This window comes from Dendrobium catenatum, unplaced genomic scaffold (assembly GCF_001605985.2).
Source record: "Dendrobium catenatum unplaced genomic scaffold, ASM160598v2 fragScaff_scaffold_1016, whole genome shotgun sequence".
Classification (NCBI taxonomy): domain Eukaryota; kingdom Viridiplantae; phylum Streptophyta; class Magnoliopsida; order Asparagales; family Orchidaceae; genus Dendrobium; species Dendrobium catenatum.
Window position 1 is genome coordinate 216,864 of NW_021319478.1, and position 17,749 is coordinate 234,612.

Below are 17,749 nucleotides of genomic sequence, written 5' to 3' on the forward strand. Positions count from 1 at the left end.
GACAAGTTGAGGCCCACCATGTTGGCGAGCAATACCAAGGGAGGTAGACAAGTTCTGCATCCTATAAACCTGAACCGGGCCTTAGGCCGGTTGGGCTGGTTCAGGGTAATCCAGCGGCATATCAAAAATCCATGTAGCTCCTTCATGTACGTATAAAAAATTATGCTATGAATTTTTGTGGAGCAAAAAAATATTCTATCAAATATCAAATCATAGACTTAATCAAAATTTTCGAAATCATTATCCAAGCCTCCAAAGGACCTCATTAACTTCAAAATACATCATAAGCTCATCAAATAATTCATATAATCAACAATAGATTGTACTAAAATTTGAATTTTTTTTTCCCCTGAAAGAGAGGGAAATGAGTGAAAGAACCTTCAAAGATACTTCCGAAGAAAAAAAAAAAAAACATAGCATTTTATTTAAAAATGGGAAAAAAGCAGATTCAGACAAATATGATTTCTACACTTATTATTGTTTCCAAAAGAGAAAATAAAAAAATTGAAGAGAAACAAGAATTCAAATATGGCATGATAATTTTATTTCAAATATATATAAAAAAATAGCATTAGCTAACTAACATATATCAGACACAAATGAAACATGATGATTGTACATATTGTATGGCATATGTGGGTGATTTCTGACAAGATTAGTCAAGAAAAAATTAAAAAACAAAGCTGCTTTCTTGCCTTCCACACAGTTACATAGCTGAAGTTGCATAATAATAATAATATAAGAATGTGCACGTAGTTCTCCTACAGCTGTACAGATGCATACCTTTAATCAAGCTAATATTTTGTCTTTTGGCTTGGAAGTTATGTCCCAGCTCCCATCTCTTTCAAATAACATCTTTTGCATCCCCAAGCGCTTCCAGGGTGGACTATTATGCTCATCATAATAAGGATAAAGATTAGAGCTAGCTGTTATTCAGGCCTCGTTTGGAACGACTTTCTTGCTGTTTGTTACAGTAACTTTCTAATTAATTTTTTAACTAAAAAGTTGCATTAAGAAACAGTAACAAAACCGTCCCAAACGAAGTCTCAATTAATGTATTGTATGAAATAAAATTATCATAATCTACTATTGGGAATAGATTCATGATGTAATTCTAATCATTACAAGTAAACAAATGCAAAAAAAATTAAACAAGCACAAAAAATACCAAATATTTTTATACAGATTCATCTACTAAAAGATGGTTTTATGATTCTAATAAAACCATAGAGGAAATATATGTGCAAAATGATAATTTTTTATTTAAGTAATTGAAAAAAAAAGCCTTAAGTAAAAAATAATAATAATCATAATAATAACTTGGTTGAAAAAAAAACTTGGTTGCTTATTTTAGAAGTAATTTATTGAAGAGTGCGTACGGTTATTAAATTGTGTGATAAATGGAGATTGGTATTGTTGCCAAATAAAGAAGTTATTAAAAGTGAAAAGAAGCCCCCAATGAAGTGTTCGAGTGATTTGAAAGCATTCTTGTATTGGTTTATGGACTTTAGTGAAACCATGGAGGGCATGTGTATTCATTTCTTTTTGTACAATTAATGATAAATAATCATTAACTCCATCCCTAGTTGATAGAGTTTTGATGACTGTCTTATGGTTGGTGTAAAGTCTAAACACGTGCCTGCTTGAATTAAGCATATATAATTATGTATATTGTGATTGTTATGTGTAGAATCTAATTGTTTTGATCAATTAGATTATTTTGTTGCCTCAGAACTTAAGTTTCTCGAGCTCGTTGGGGGGTGTAGGGAGTTAACACTCCCCCCCGGCGCTTAGCATGGGTTCGGGCGCGAAATTTTTTTTATGTATATATATATATATATATTGCTCACCTAATTGCAACTTCAGTCACAAATATGAAGAATTGAATTGTAGTATTTGCATGGACAATATTTCAATGATATGGATCAAAGGTGAGCAAAGAAAAATTAGAAAATGTTTTTAATTTCTACATAGCTTGAACTAAAAAGGATTAGAGTTGGGTCATGTGATTCTAAACTAAATAGTTTTAGATCATCAATACATTTTTTAGCTATAAATCCACTCCATAAGGGTGTGACTATATAGTTCTTAACATAATTTTTTTTGCCCCACAAACATCACACATTTTGTCATTTATCACTTTTTTTTCTTTTTTTTTTTTTGAAAATTTTGATTCCTGGAGAGAGAGAGAGAGAGAGAGAGGATCATTGAAGGAGGGAAAGGAAAGGTTGCATGCTTAACAACCAAGGAAATGAAAATATTTTAGTAATAATGAGAACTGAATTCAAGCTAGTAGAGTAGGTGCATAGGAAAACTACATGCTTGGTATGCTTATTCCAACCTTATTGGCCAGTGAAGGGCTTGAGGTGTTCACATATCAAGAAACCGAAGAAGAGGAAGAGAGATCCCCCATGCTGGCGTGAGTTTGAATCGTTTGACCATTTTTTATCTTGGTCCACACGCAAGCTGGGTCCGAGCATTAAGCCAAGGGACAATAAAGAGCCAGAAATCGAGGTCCAAATTTAATTATTTTAATTTTATGTGGTGGGGGAACTCATATAGTTGGGATTGGATTTAGGGTTCCAAAGTTCGATGGATTATACCTATGGTTTAAATCATTAATTAGAAGGTTCTCAGATTGTTCTCTGTTAGGCCGACATGGCTGAGAAATCTTGGTCATGGGAATTCGTTATGCCATTGCTCACACGCTTGCATCAACTCCAAATTGATTTAAATATCATTGATGGGCCCTTTTCCCTTTAAATATTTATAGGAAACTCTCTCAAACTTTCATGTTTGCAAGTGAACTAACATCTTATATTTCGCCAATGATTAGTCTGCTACATGGGATAGAGACCTAAAACTGGTTCTAGCTTGATATAATCGTGTTGTTAACTAGTACAGATAAAGCAACTAAGGCAAAACGGTACTAGCAAAGATTTCGATCATATTTTTTGCATTTATCAATCAGAAAAAGTGCCATATCAAGAAAACTTCTTGTTCATGTTCAATCACATTTGGCTCGGTTATTTGCTTGAGATCAACAAATTTTACAACCTCATATATTTAATGAGTCAAACACAAACAATGCCTTATTTGATTATGTTTGGCTCATACCTTGACTGTATATATATTGATGCGGTGCATCAGCCCAGTCATTGATACCTATATGACTATATCCTTATTTGTATTACTTATTATTTTCATATTACTTATTATCTAATAATCCTAGCAATAGTGCTGCCACTTTATTCCTCTTACAGTTATAGGTACTATTTCACCTTTTTTGCTTATTAAGCTTATTATAGCCAGAGAAACTCTAAAGCATTTATACACAAAAATGTAATAGAAAAGTATCAATATACGTCTTTTATGCTTTGAAGGTTTCTGCTTCTCTTTCATTTGGGCTTATGATGTTGTGGCCACATCTTTCGAGACTCCCTATGTCAGAGTGGTATCAGAGCTTAGAGTTCGAGTGGGATGGTGGATTGCACTAACTGGATATGAGGTGATGATGATCGCAACCTAGATAAGTTGTGGGCGACCAGCTTGGCACAACAACTGGAAGATTTGGCCATAGAGCTTTAAGGTTTTCAACTGAAACGCGCAAGGAGCTATAAGATTTGGTCATTGCGCTAGTTTAATTTTAAGTGCAATGGCGCCACCCTGTCAAGTGCAGCAGCACTTGAAGCCGTTTTTGTGTTTTCTTATAAATAGATGTTCAGTTCTGTTTGCAAGGAGTTCAGTCACTTGAGTAAAATTTAATGCATTTTCAATGTACTTCTCTAATACTCTCTTAAAATAAAATCTAAGAGAGACTAGGGAAGTATAAGATACAAATCATACAATCTCTGAGAGAGTTTAGCCTGTGTTGTATAAGCAACTCTATAAATGGAGGAAGGAGTGTAGAGAAGAAACTTTGATCATTCCTAGTGATAAAATTTCATTACTTCTCTTGTACTTAATTCTTCTATGAATATAATGAAAATGAGTTTGCTTGTTATTTCTTTTATATCTAGTTAGATCTCTTATTTTGGATTGATGATGTAAAGAGCATATTAAGTACTAATGTATACTCTTGTACTCTAAAAAATGTATGAATGTTTTCAATATATCATGTTCTTCATTTAATGCATGCAATGGCCATATGTATAATTAAAACTTAATATGATGTATAACCTAGATGGAGGAATGAAAGAACAATCATGAGTATTGAGATAGAATGTTGGCATGCCTAAACAGAGGATGTTTGAATATTCTACGTTCAATAGAGATATTAAAACTGTAGGAGGTCAACAAATACCATTTTCACTCCTACAAGCTCGATAAAGATCTAAGGATGCATATGCTCTGATTCACATTTAAAATTAAGAGTATCATTAGGAAAAATATAATATTTACGTAAATCAATCCAAAATATTTTATTAAATGTGTTTCAATTATTTTACTTATTTTTATTTAGTGGTACGAACTTAAAAATATCATTTTTATTTCAATTGTATAACTTATGCAATTAGAGTTAACAGTAATAATTTTATTCTAAGCAAGCATAACTCTTCCTCGTGGGTTCGACACTCTACTTCATCACTTTATTACTTAATTTTTCACGTATACTTGCGTATATTTAAATGGGATTTAATTATTGATATATCAAATAAAATATAATCATATTTAAATCTTGCATGTCACATCTAGCTAAGCTCAGATAGAGTCAATCTTGATAACCTACACAAGCCCCAACTGCCATAGGATTTTGGCGTCATTGTTGGGACAGTAATTTGCATATTATAATTTAACTGTGTTGTTGAAATAAGTTCATATTTAGACCAACTTGTATTTGTATTCTATTTTTCTCATTTTTTATATTTTTGTGTTGTTGTTTATTCATTCTTGTAAGCTTTGTGGATCAAGAAAGGAGCCTTTTTTATTTGATTATGATATAGAAAGTATACTCTCAAAATTTTGAAAAAAAAAAAGTAAACATGTCTAACCCAGTGCTAGATCAAGATCATTTTTAGACCTCTCAGGGAGTATTAGGGGTGTCAATTCGGGTCAGCGGGTCGGGTTCGTGTCGAACCCGGAACTGACCCGGCACTATTTGGGTCAACCTGAGCCCGACCCGTTTTTAAAAACGAGTCAGGTTTCTGGACCCGAACCCGACCCGATTCGGGTCCGGGTCAACCCATCAGAGAATTAGTAGACCAACTATTCAGGCTAATAATTTTGAATTAAAATCGTTCATAATTCAGATAGTTCAAATTTTCCAGTTTGGTGAAACTCCTATTGAAGATCATAATTTACACTTAATTAGTTTCCTATAAATATGTACAACATTTAAGTATAATGATATCAGTGATGGTGTTATTAGGCTTAAAACTATTTTCATTTTCTTTGAAGGGGGGGGGGGACAGCTAAGATACTCTTCGGATGCTCTTTGGGAGACTTTGAAGGAGAAGACTGTAGGAGGAAGACCTGGGGACAAGTTCAAGAAGCTAACATAAACGGCATTACAGGAGAAGAGGGTGAAGGCTCTGTTTCAGATGTGACGAGAGGTATACACCGGGGCACAGGTGTAAGGACTGAACTCTTTACGTTCTCACCGTTTATGATGATAAGGAAATTGAGGAGAGTGTTATCCTTCCACCTTAGGGAACAGGTGGGTCTTTGGGAGGGGGGTATTATTAGACCGGTCTAGCCGGTCCATACATGACCGGCTCATGGAGACAGGCGGAATTCGTCCACCTCCCCTATGTGCCGCTCAAACCGTGGGCTCCAGTAGTTGGAATAGGAAAGTTTTTAGAGGGATGTAAAAGGGAAATTTGAATATAAAGATTGTTTAGATATTTCTTTTTAGAATGTATGCATTAAATAATTTGTTTGTCTAGGTTTAGGTCATCTTGAATTTGGCTGAAATTTGAGATCTCTCATAAGTTTTGTTTAGGCTCTAGTGGCATCTACCGTCTAGAGAATTGGGAGAGAGAGATCCTCCCCTCGAATAGAGGATCAATTGTATGTTGGTATTTTCTATTTCCCTTTCATCAAATAATACAAATTATCTACTGCTTTCTTGATTTTGTATGAATTTTTGTGAAGAATTCTAGCTATTTTCCAAAGATTGATAGGAGTTATTTGAGATCTACAAGTGTTTCCTATCATACACTCATGTTAAAACAAATTAAATAAATATAAAATTCATCTTAAATATATTTTGTGATATCCTAATCCAATTTTTCTTTTCAAATGCAAGTCCCAAAGATTGCTATAACATGACAATAGATAGGGGACTTGGTGGACCCTGCTCTTTAACTTTTCTCTCAAACCTACTTTCTTCTCACGTGTCATATATTTTCAAAGGTTACTTGGTATTTTATGGAATAGCTTAAGTTCTTTTCTCTCTAGAATTGGAAAATGTATATGCAAACTACGTTGTATTTTTGAACAGTTCAGAAAATTCCACAGCACAGCAGTTAATATAGATATCTAAAAGAACAAGCGAAGTTCAAAATCAATAATCACAAAAAATGGCCGTATTTAATCCAAATCATTCAAATTAAAAAGAAAAAAACTCGAACTTCCTTTGGAAAAAAAGTAGGGAAATGAATTTGCATAGATCAGATAAAACGTGATTGGTGTGAAAACAATTAGGCAATTAGGACAATACTCTCTCCTTTCCCACTGCAAAACGAAGAAAAAGACATTTAAATACTATTATGAGCTGGTGGACTTCGATTGACATTAACTACACAGCTAAATATTCCAAAGATAAATAAGAAATTAACTAATGCCAGACATGAATAGTGTCATATTTTGACGGGACATCTTAAAAATCATATTATCCATTAAAAAGTACTGGTGAGATAAATAAATTCAAACGGTGAAGTTGATTTCTACAATGACAGTGTAAATTAATTAACAGGTTAAACATGTCATATGATCATATGCCCTCCTGGGGATACATGGAAATATTATTCATATATCATCATTCATTAAACTTAATTATTTATTTTAAAATTTTATAAAATCCTTCTTCTCCAAACATTATCGGACTTGTTAATTATTATATTTTCTAAAGCTTTCCCTAAAGAATATTATAGCTCATGTCTAAATTATTTAGTACAACAAAATGTAAATAATTGAAGCTGAATAATTTGGTTGAAGCTATTCTTTCTTATCCTTCTATTGACTTCAGATGATAAACTAATCAAATAAGCTCCACATTCTGTTACATGCTTACAGGTCTTTCCCAACAAAAAAAGAATGCCGCGTACTTTCTATATGAGTCAAGAAAAAACATCCAAAATTTTTTAGAATCTCATCTTAATTAAAGAAAACAAGTTGCTGTCGAGCAATTCCATGGCAATCCTTTGAACATGATCGTGTACAAGATATTGCATGTGAGTCCTCGCGCATTGGTGAGGAAAAATATGAGGGTTTTTTTCCTCTCTTTTGAATTTAGTATTGTGGAATCCACATGACCTAATGTCTTAAACTGAACAAATTATTCTGTGCGGAGTCCGGACGTCGTGGAGACCAATAAAAATGCAACACGTCACCCTAAAAGTGTACCGTGCTCGGTACCGAGCACGGTACCACTCGATACCGGACAAGAACCGTCCGTTGCCCACACAGAATAATCTTTAAATGGACGAGAGAGGGGCATGTACTAGAAAAGAGAAGGAGAAACTTGCTTTCATTTTTCAACGGATCAAGGGAGTTTCAGAATCTTGAGATTGAATATACATATATTTGACTTATTCGTAGCATTGGAAAGTGTTCAGTTGCCATCCAAATAAAAAAATGTAACGGCCTACCTAGATGCCGGCCTAGAATGGATTTGCGTTCAAAATTGTTCGAAATATTCCATGGGGTGAATATTATAATACAAGAATGGAAAATGAGTCGGTAACCCCTATATGAAGCTAAACGTGTAGTCTTTTTGAGACTATCCTCACTGGATTTAAAAAATGTTCAATGGTTTCATGCGAAGGGTCAAATAAGTCTTTCTATAAGATTAATAATTCTAACATGCCACCTTGGCAGTCGTCTTAAGCAGTTAGATCATGATTATAAGGAGCAGTGCTCAAGCAAAATATAAGCCAAGCCTTCGGAGGAGGAGCACATGTGAAGCCATTTATTTACTAGATAATTTGCTGAGTTCCTTACGGAAAAATCTTCCTTGTAGCAAATTGAGTCTCTTTTTTACAACTTACTACATGTTGTATTTTGCAATAATCTTCTGTTTGAGATTCTCCTTAGTCCTGAGTCAATTCATTTTGAGTCTTCTACAAAGATCACCACTTGCTTTTTGCTTATAGCTTGAATTCATTATTTGAAGAAAGCTTGAAGTGCTATCTTTGAGGTTAAGAAAGTTCTCACCTAGTTTTGGATTTTCACAAGTCAGATATTTGTAGTCCATCTACTAGATTCTCCTAAGCTCAAAGCTTACAGTCCCACCACTAGTTTAACGCTTCATTGAAACCCAAACAAGCATTTAGAGCTTGTTTGGGTGTTCCTTTGGAGTACATAGTGAAGGTTTAGAGGCATGGAGGAGAATAATGATATGGATAAGGTTGATGAGGTCATGCTTCCAGGTTTCCGATTTCATCCAACGGATGAGGAGTTGGTAGGGTTCTATCTGAGGAGAAAGATACAGCAGAAGCCTCTTTCCATTGAGCTCATCAAGCAACTGGATATCTACAAATACGATCCATGGGACCTACCGAGTAAGCCATCACTATTCATTAATGTACAATAATATCAGATAAATTATCACATACCTGAGAAGAAAAAATTAATTTAATTTCCTATTGAAGCGATTCTTTTCTTCCTTCTTTAACAACACTTACAGTTTAGGGAACTTGTTCAAGCAGTGTTCTCACTCCTTCAAGTTCAAAGTAAACTTTTCTTCTTTTAAAAGTTTCTTTCCTAATCCTTCGCTTTCGCTACCTTTAATCCATTTGTTTCCTCCTTCCGGTTTCACTAGCTTTTGGTTTCATAGAGAACTTCTGTTTCTCTTTGTTTTTCATCATCTTTAATGTTATGTTTATCTGTTAGGAGTCATCAAGTTCATAGCCTGGCTAGACATGTAAGCAATTGATGCAAACACTAGCTGTAGCCTGCTCTGTGGGTCACTTTCATATCAGACAATTTAATAAGGCCATTTTATAAAAAAAAGGTAGCTAATGATAAGCTTAGATGATGTATGTGCTTCATGGCTGAACCAAACGAAGTAGTGGAGTAAAACTAGTGTCTCCTTAGATAAGTTTAGATGTCTTTCATAACCAATTAAAAAAACTCTATTCACAAAGGTAAAACGTAGACAGTATAAAAAACTGACCAACATGAAGTTTAAAGAAACTAAATAAAATGCATTATCTATTAACAGTATTCAAAGCAAATGCATGACATAAAACAGGGTTAATGGAATTAGTATTTCATAAAATTATGTTCACCGTACCTTTTCAATAAAAAAAAAAAGGCTAAATGCTAGCTTGCTTGTGAGCAGAGATGGCAACAACGGGTGAGAAGGAATGGTACTTCTACTGTCCGAGGGATAGGAAATACCGCAACAGTGCGAGGCCCAACAGAGTTACCAGCGCAGGATTTTGGAAAGCCACGGGAACAGACAGGCCTATCTATTCATCTGAGGGAGTAAAATGCATAGGCCTGAAGAAATCTCTTGTCTTCTACAAGGGAAGAGCAGCAAAAGGGATCAAAACGGATTGGATGATGCATGAGTTCAGACTACCATCTCTCAATGATCACTCGATTTCAAAAAGATCAATGGATAAGAATTTCATTCCAGCCAATGTAAGTTATAGACCTGATCATCTTCTATATCTGTTAGTCATAGATCAGAGAGAAGGAAAAAACTCACTAATTATTTATTATTCATGATCAGGAAGCATGGGCCATTTGCAGGATCTTCAAGAAGACAAACACCGCAGCACATAGAGCACTCTCTCACTCCTGGGTAGCTTCACTGCCAGAAGCTACAGATTTTCATAAGTTTTCTCTACCGTACGCTATAAATGTTGCACAATTTGGATCAGAGAACATCTCATGCGCAAGAGAAATTGGTTCTTTGATCCAGTTTGGTTGCAGCAGTGGCTTCGAGCAGCATACTAATGCAGTAACTTATCCTTCCTTGGATGTTCCTACCTTCAAGCCAATAAACTGGATCAACTGTTTGTCACCTGAAATGCCCACAACCTTCACGTTCTCCCCTCAAGAAACATCAAATGATTCCAAGCCTTCAATCGATGCGACCTCCATGCTTCCCAACGTATCAGCTGCAGTACTTCGAGATCTGGAGAAACCTTCTCCAAGCATAAACTTTGGGCAGCCGCAGCAGTCTAGTGGATTCACTGCTACTTTTCCTTTAGAAGATTATAGGAACTTGGGAATTGAAGAAGAAGTTATGATGGTCAAGAAGACTACAAGTAGTATGTGCGTTAGTAATAATCAGTTGGGAAATATGAGGACTATGAACTTGCCCTTCAACCTAGAACCAAATCCTTCTGATGAGTGGAAACCGAATCTTCCATGGGATTCTATGTTTTTCCCAAGTGAGATTTCAGCGGGTTATTCTACCAACAAAAGTGATACTTAAATTTGAGGTTATTTTGTTGCCTCCGTCCATCTGTTAGCATTTCTGTTAGCATGGATAGACATATTGCATGTGGAGACAAAGCTATAAATTGATGTATATACTTACTGTAAAGCGTGTTAACAGCAAAGCTAACAGATTGAGAAGGAAATGTATTTCCATTTTATTTCTCAGCACCTTCATTTCTATGTTTCTGAGATACCTCTGCTTAAATTATTTCGTAGTGGTCGGTGGATGGTTGCAGGCTACCAAAATAGAAATGCGTAGAAGACGAGCTGATACCAGCTCTCCTTGTTCTATGTTTCTTTGTTATTCTGAATAAAAAAAAAGTTATTTTTCCGTCTGAAAACACCAAAAACTTTTAGAGATGCAAGTGCGGGCGCCACAGAGTAAAAGAGGTTATGAGTTTAATAAAAGTTCCAAACTTTTTATTTTCGTCCATGTGGGGAGTTATGAAAATCAATTACCTAGAAATTTATCTGCTAATAAATCCAGTCTTTGTAATACAACAATACTTATCGGAAAAGCTACATTTCAAGTCCCTGACCAGATAACATAATTTGCCAGACAATTATAAACATAGATTCTTTTAAAGAAATCACATGTCAGTATCAATTTCTTGTCAGATACTGGGATGCTCCTTGGGTATCTTGTTGCATATGTCAAAATGGAAAATCCAGTTTTAAAAAGTTGTAATTACACATGAGAGCTATGTGGGGGCCAAAACCAATAACTGATTCCGAGATCTGACCTCTGTTATGAGCAAACGTGCAGTCCATATAGCATGGCTCCATAAGATGAACAATGATCGATATAAGTCCAACTAGGTTGAAATCAATCACTAAGAAATACAATAAAAATTTTCTCGAGATTATTACATGGATTAAATATGTTTTGCATTTTACGTTCCTATGTTAAATTGAGCATTTCGATGAGACGAAACCAAGGAGCCCAAGATGGCTCGATTTAAGACGCCCAAACAAAAATAGAATGAAGGGAATCAATTTAGACCATCTGATGGAGTATCCTACTTTCTAGCAAAAATGACCAAAATGTTTCTTAAAAAATCTATAAATAGACTTTATTTCTATGCATTCAAGGTGGAGTTTAGGTGGAGAGAATTTTTATGTTTAGAGAATCCTAGAGCTTTGCTTGCCACCACTCAATGTTGGTCTTCAATCAATGATTACACCTATTATTGCAACCACCAGACGCTAGCCATTGATTAATGTTGACGCCCATCATCACCACAATCATATACCATTCATCACCCAACATTGACCCCCATCATCACCATCACTTGACGTTAACTAACTATTAACGTTAGACATAGTTTGATCACCCCTTCCATAAAGAGAAAGATCGAGTCAAATAGCCCAATTGTACATCCTCCAATTTTTCTCTTCGACCGTCAACTGACACATACAAATGGCTAACATCCACTTCTGTCAACCATCGATGTACAACACTCATCTTCCCTATTGTTCGACCACCTCTTCTAAAGCACCAAAGTCCAATGCCCAGCTTCATGGTTTTCAAACGTCCCATTCTATAAGGAGAAATACCAAATCAAAACACCCAACATCGCCCAACCTTTGACGTTTCTTTTTAATCATTGCATAAAGCACACAAAAAAAATAATGCCCAATATATGTCAATCAACCATGGACATCCACCACAGGGTTTTCCAGTATTCCCTCCTATAAGGAGAACCACTAAGTCAGATTGTTCAACATCACCTAACTTCTAACATTCCTCATCAAATGTCATCAACGCATACTAAAGAGTGTGTCCAATGTACATCAACCAATAACGTGCAATGCCAGCCTTCTAGGTTGTCCAATCTCCCCTCCTAAGAAGAACGACCAATTCAAACTATAATGCAATTCAAAGAGTGATGTTCAACTTAAGTTAGCCACTGATATTTGACAACAGTCTTCATAGTCATTTGATCTCCCCTCTTGTAAGGACATTAATCGAATCAGATTGCTCAACATGGCTAGAGCTTTGACGTTCCTCATTGATAATCATTATCTGATAGTACTAATTTAAAAATTGAAACTCATTAGGCATCCATGTCCTACATGACCCTTCTTTGACATAGTATTAGAGGTTGTGGTCCTTTTGTAAATTAAAAATTATATATACATTTGTTTTGTTTCTTATTTTATTTGGGGTGGTATTATAGTAATTAAGTGGCCTATGTGTTAAGTATGGTGTCTTTCATTAACTATTGTGGATTAAATTTGATTTTGATTTTTCAAGATTGTTAGACATCACAAATTCTTAATGGGAGGCAAATATAAAGTCCTAAATGAAGGTTACTACAAAAGCTTAAAATGGAGGTTATAAAATTTTTCAATGATATTTGACTACTAATGTTAAAAGATGAACTATATGCTATTGTGGGCTCAAAAAATTCGGCCCCAGCCTCCCCTGCTGCTTTTCTCGGGGGAGTTTTAACGGATTAAGTTCCGGGGTAAATTTTGGGAAGATAGATGGGTTTGTAGATAAAACTCTACCCAGAGATTTTGTCCTCATTTTGCGAGGACTTTATGATATGAGTTCTGGTTTCCTAAAGGCGCAAGCCTCTATAGTTAATTACCCCTCCCGATAATGAGAGAGAACTTTTGATTAAGGCTAGTCGTCAATCAGATACGTCCCGCCCGATAATGAGAAAGAACTTTTGATTAAGGTTAGTCATCAATCATATACAATGTATCTATATATACATAGTATCATGCATATAGTAGCAGTATGGGTTGAGATACTTAGAAGTTGAATATTTAAAATAGAAAATTTTACCATCTTGCACTTAAAATGGATGATGATTGGCTCGATCAATATCTCATGGTTCCGTCATCTCGGGTCATCGTGGTCCCTGGTCTACTTAGTTAAAGGAGGTAGTCAACCCAACCTTATAGAAGGATTATTGTCGGCAGCCATAGGTTGCTTCGTCCAGAGGTACCTTTTAGACTTGGGGTGAATGTTTGTCTAAGTGGAAAATTTTAAATCAACCTTAGCTAACAGAAGGCTTTATGCCCCATCGATCATATCATATTGATTCATATTTCAAGGATTTGATGCCACTAAGGAACGTATTGATTTTGTTCATAACCGTAATTTAGTAGTGATATTTGGCAACAAAACCACTCAGTTCAGAGGGCCCTAGGTCATAATGGTTTATCCTGCAGTGTTATTTGACGGCAAAACTCTCGGTCAGAGGACACGTACCACGTCCTTATTAGCACTAAATTATTTGAGAATAGATCCTAGTAATATTTTTGACTAGGCATTAGCTTTATGTGAGTTGAAGTAAATTTCAATTTGTCCACCCCGGCAAACTGTTGCAAAGGGTGGGTGGATTTTGTATTAAGTGTTTTGATGGATTATTTCAATTTTAAATATTTTGAATTTTGAGTACTTTTAGAGTTTTGGATTTCATAGGCATTTGGGAATTGAGTGTCATTTTCAATTATTTGGAATAGACCCCTCCGGTTGAGATTTGTATTCAACACGGTCATCATCATGGTGGCATTAAAGTCATTTATATTTTTGTAGGAATTTAAATTTTGTGAAAGTTTGGAGCCATTTGAAATGGTCGGAGTTAATTCCTTCGGTTGAGATTTTCATTCAACGCGGCCATAATCGCAGTGTTTAGGGTCATTTCAAGAATTTCATTTTGTTCATTGAACCTTGTCGACTCTGTTAGTTTGTCAACAGAGGATCCGATTTTATAGGCCTTATGTCTTTGTTGATGAATTTCTCTATTCATATGCCTTGAAGGCCTTATACGAATGTATAAAATAGATATTCTGATTGACACCTTGACCATATATCTATTTGATAGTTCGAGCCATGTCAACTCCTATATATCCTTATAGAAGAATTGGGTTCAAACTATGTTCATTTATTGACCAGTGCAGCATCCCTAAATATCACATGTATACCCATGACACGCTCGTTAGGGCCCATACGGGTTGTGTGGGGGCATTTTATAATTATTTGTTGAACCTTGACGACTCCTATTTATCTGCTTAGGAGGATCGGGTTCAAATTTATTAACCAGCGCAGCATCCCTAGACGTTACGTGTGTTCTTACAAAATGCTCGTCGGGGCCCATGCGGGTTTTACAGTTATACGTGCATTTTGGTGTGCCTATATGCATACATATTACAGTATATGTGAGGGGGCATTTTTGGAATATTTTGATGTCGGTCAGCTATGCGGGCGACCGCCATTTGAATGCAGCGTTCCATTTGGATGCTCATACACGTCTTCTGTCCGCTCGTAGGGATGTTACGGATCGGTGGCATGGCGTTGTACTGTAGTCATTTGCCCATTCATTATTTGAATTGAACAACTTCTATTCCCAAGTAGCATTTGAGTTTGCCCAAATTTTTTATCTCAAATTTTTCATCAATCTTTTTTCTAGTATATATTCTTCTCTTTTGTCACCACTTAAATTAATTATATTTTCAACATATATTATGAAAATAAAGATTTTATCATCATTGGAGTGTTTCATGAAGATGATATGATCTTCTTATCTTTGTTTGCATCCAACTTCATTCAAGAATTTTGTAAATCTTTGAAATTATTCTCTCAAAGTTATTTAAGTCTATAAAAAACTTTTTTTAATTTACACACTTTATTATTTGTGAAAGAACTACTAAATCTAGGTAGTGGATTTATATAGACTTCTTCTTTAATATTCTAATATAGTAAAGCATTGATTATATCATATTGATGCATGGACCATGTATGATTGATTGTAAGATAAGTTAAAATGTGAATTGCATTTATTTTCATAGTAGGGGAAAATTTTTTGGTAGTCAATTTCATAGAATTGAGTATATCTTTTGGCTACCAATCTCGCTTTATATCATTCCAAGCTTTCATCTGCTTTATATTTTATAGAAGAAAATTATTATTATTTTATAATTTTCTTTCCTTTTGATAGTTCAATGATCTCCCAAGTGAAAAGAAAAAATCAGAGCATTATCTCTTATTTCATTACATCCTTACAATTTTTATTTTCAAGTGTCTCGAATAGAGTTTGAGTATTGTAATCAATTAAAGCTAAAATTTCTAAGAAAGTCTTAAGATTTTTTAGCATACTTTTTTTTTTAAAAGATACATAATAGAAGATGGGATATAAAGTATATTGTGTACTAATAAGTTGATCATTATTACCTGATAATAATTCCTAGTCTTGTGCTTGCTAGAGATTTTGATCGAGTCAATTCCTTCATGTATAGATTTGAAGGGGTACAATAGAGTTTGTATTATAATAATGTTAAGATAAGGTTTTATCAAATTTATCTTCTAATTGAGAGTTCTCCCTCTGAAGATGAGATTGATTGAAAAAACTTCACACCTCATTAAAGGTGATAGCTTTTGAAGTAAGAATTTTTTGTCTGGTAAGATAATGACACGTGTATCCTTTTTTATTAGAACAGTATCCAATAAATGTACAGTTGAGAGCGCTAGGATCAACTTATGGATGTAGACATGGGCAATGCATTAGAAGATTTTTGGAGAAATTTTTAAGAGAAAGCAATTTATGGGAAAGAATTCAACAAGATAATTTATAGTACTTTTGACTTCAATTAATCTTTTACGTGGCCTTCTCTGTTTCCACCAAAATTGGGGCTTTTCATGTAATTTCCAGTATTTTTTCTTTGATGAATTTTTTTTCTTTTTAGTAGTAGCATCATAGAATGGCTTTTGAAGAAAACTTTTGCCCTTGTTTAATAAAAGAATTTATAGTAGTAAGTCTATCACCTTAAGGTTTGATGGTTATCACGGTAGATATTTGGAAGACCAAGGCATTAAACAATGTTGTTCTTTCTTCGAGTTGTATGAGAAAAATATCTTCATCACTCAACTACACCAATGCCCTCCAACTTCATCGCCCACCATCGTCAACAACATCTATACACATCATCGCCTATAAGGCCTATACATGTCATTGACTGCAACACTCATGCCTATTGACTTAGTCGATCATATGTAGTCGCCAATAACATCGACACACGTCATCGCCTATAAAGTCAGAGCCTCTGGTCACCTATATTCAAAGAAGAATGATCGAACATATGGTAAACCATCTCTTAAAGAAAACTCCAATACTTCAAGACCTTATAGTTATAGCTTTTACTACCGAATTAATGTTTTAAAATTAGTGTCATCAACGCCTTCCTCAATCATAAAGAACTGCATATTTTCTAATCGACAACATACATAGATATAATTATTTCAACTGAGCCAAGCCCAATATTTTTTTTACCTTTTTTAGTTTTTCAATTAAATTTTCTAATGTCTCTTGCAACTATTCTTTTATCAGTCTATATGCTGAATCTTCGTACAAATTTAAGATACTAAACACTCTCACTTTACCGCCAAAAATATTCTAACTTTCTCAAATGTGATTTCATAGAGACATTTAATACCACATCCAATTGGTGGGAACCGGATTACACACACAAAAGAAAAGCAAACAGATCAAAACCTCAAGCCTGCGGAGAAAAAAATACTCATAAATCAGGGATGCAAATCAAACCTTCAGGATGGAGTGAAAGCGATGTAAGTGAAGCTGAACATCGAAACGTTTTAAGCTGTGGGATTTTGGTGGGGAATTTGGTCGAGCACATGGACGCCGTCTTGAAGTTGGCTGGAAGCCTGGGGCAAGTTGATGAGGAGCTGGATTGCAACGGAGGCATTAGTTCTTGAGCGCCGCTGGGACTTTGGATTGCGGAGTTCACTTAACTCGAGCCATTATGTCAGAATCTCCTTTGAATGAATCCCTCGATCTTCGGTCAAGCACTATGGCGCGCTCGTACTTGAGGGAATATGTTTTTAACAGATAAATAACCAGCTATGCAAAAATATGACAGTGGGTCAAGATGGCCGAGTTGGTCTAAGGCGCCAGTTTCAGGTACTGGTCCGAAAGGGCATGGGTTCGAATCCCATTCTTGACAATCTTTTACAATCCTTTTTAATTATCAAAATAAATTAAGTACGTAATGCAGTGAGAAAATCTTATAATCATTTTTTTATCACAATAAATAAGTACGTAATGCAGGGAGGACATTCTTTCCAATGTTATAAATTAATAAAACAGTTTCACTTTCCAAT

At 35.0% G+C, this 17,749-nt stretch overlaps 1 protein-coding gene, 2 long non-coding RNA genes and 1 other non-coding gene across 5 annotated transcripts; 2 read left to right on the top strand and 2 right to left on the bottom strand.

The window, feature by feature from the left end:
* Positions 1-518: 518 nt before the first annotated feature.
* On the bottom strand, positions 519-10,016 carry LOC114580404. Its single transcript, XR_003701785.1, has 3 exons — positions 9,878-10,016; positions 9,458-9,686; positions 519-886 (listed from the first exon to the last, which is right to left on the bottom strand). It is a non-coding gene; the product is annotated as an uncharacterized LOC114580404 (long non-coding RNA).
* LOC110114298 (protein FEZ-like) lies at positions 6,140-10,775 on the top strand. Of its 2 annotated transcripts, none has more exons than XM_020847135.2 (3): positions 6,140-8,723; positions 9,506-9,810; positions 9,902-10,775. In XM_020847135.2, the coding sequence occupies exons 1-3, from the start codon at positions 8,543-8,545 to the stop codon at positions 10,610-10,612; spliced, it is 1,197 nt and encodes a 398-aa protein (XP_020702794.1). In that variant the 5' UTR covers positions 6,140-8,542; the 3' UTR covers positions 10,613-10,775. The 2 variants fall into 2 exon arrangements, with proteins under 2 accessions (XP_020702794.1, XP_020702795.1); XM_020847136.2 differs by lacking the exon at positions 6,140-8,723 and adding an exon at positions 8,731-8,894.
* LOC114580403 lies at positions 10,521-17,454 on the bottom strand. The gene is made up of 3 exons (XR_003701784.1): positions 17,175-17,454; positions 10,718-10,923; positions 10,521-10,642 (listed from the first exon to the last, which is right to left on the bottom strand). It is a non-coding gene; the product is annotated as an uncharacterized LOC114580403 (long non-coding RNA).
* Positions 17,455-17,511: 57 nt separating this feature from the next.
* On the top strand, positions 17,512-17,592 carry TRNAL-CAG. The gene has a single exon. It is a non-coding gene; the product is annotated as a tRNA-Leu (tRNA).
* Positions 17,593-17,749: the final 157 nt, after the last annotated feature.

Coding starts and splice junctions, on each gene's coding strand:
- LOC110114298 (XM_020847135.2), top strand. CDS start 8,543: ATGGAGGAGAATAATGATATGGATAAGGTTGATGAGGTCATGCTTCCA. Junction 8,724..9,505: donor CGATCCATGGGACCTACCGA/GTAAGCCATCAC, acceptor GCTTGTGAGCAG/AGATGGCAACAACGGGTGAG. Junction 9,811..9,901: donor AGAATTTCATTCCAGCCAAT/GTAAGTTATAGA, acceptor ATTCATGATCAG/GAAGCATGGGCCATTTGCAG.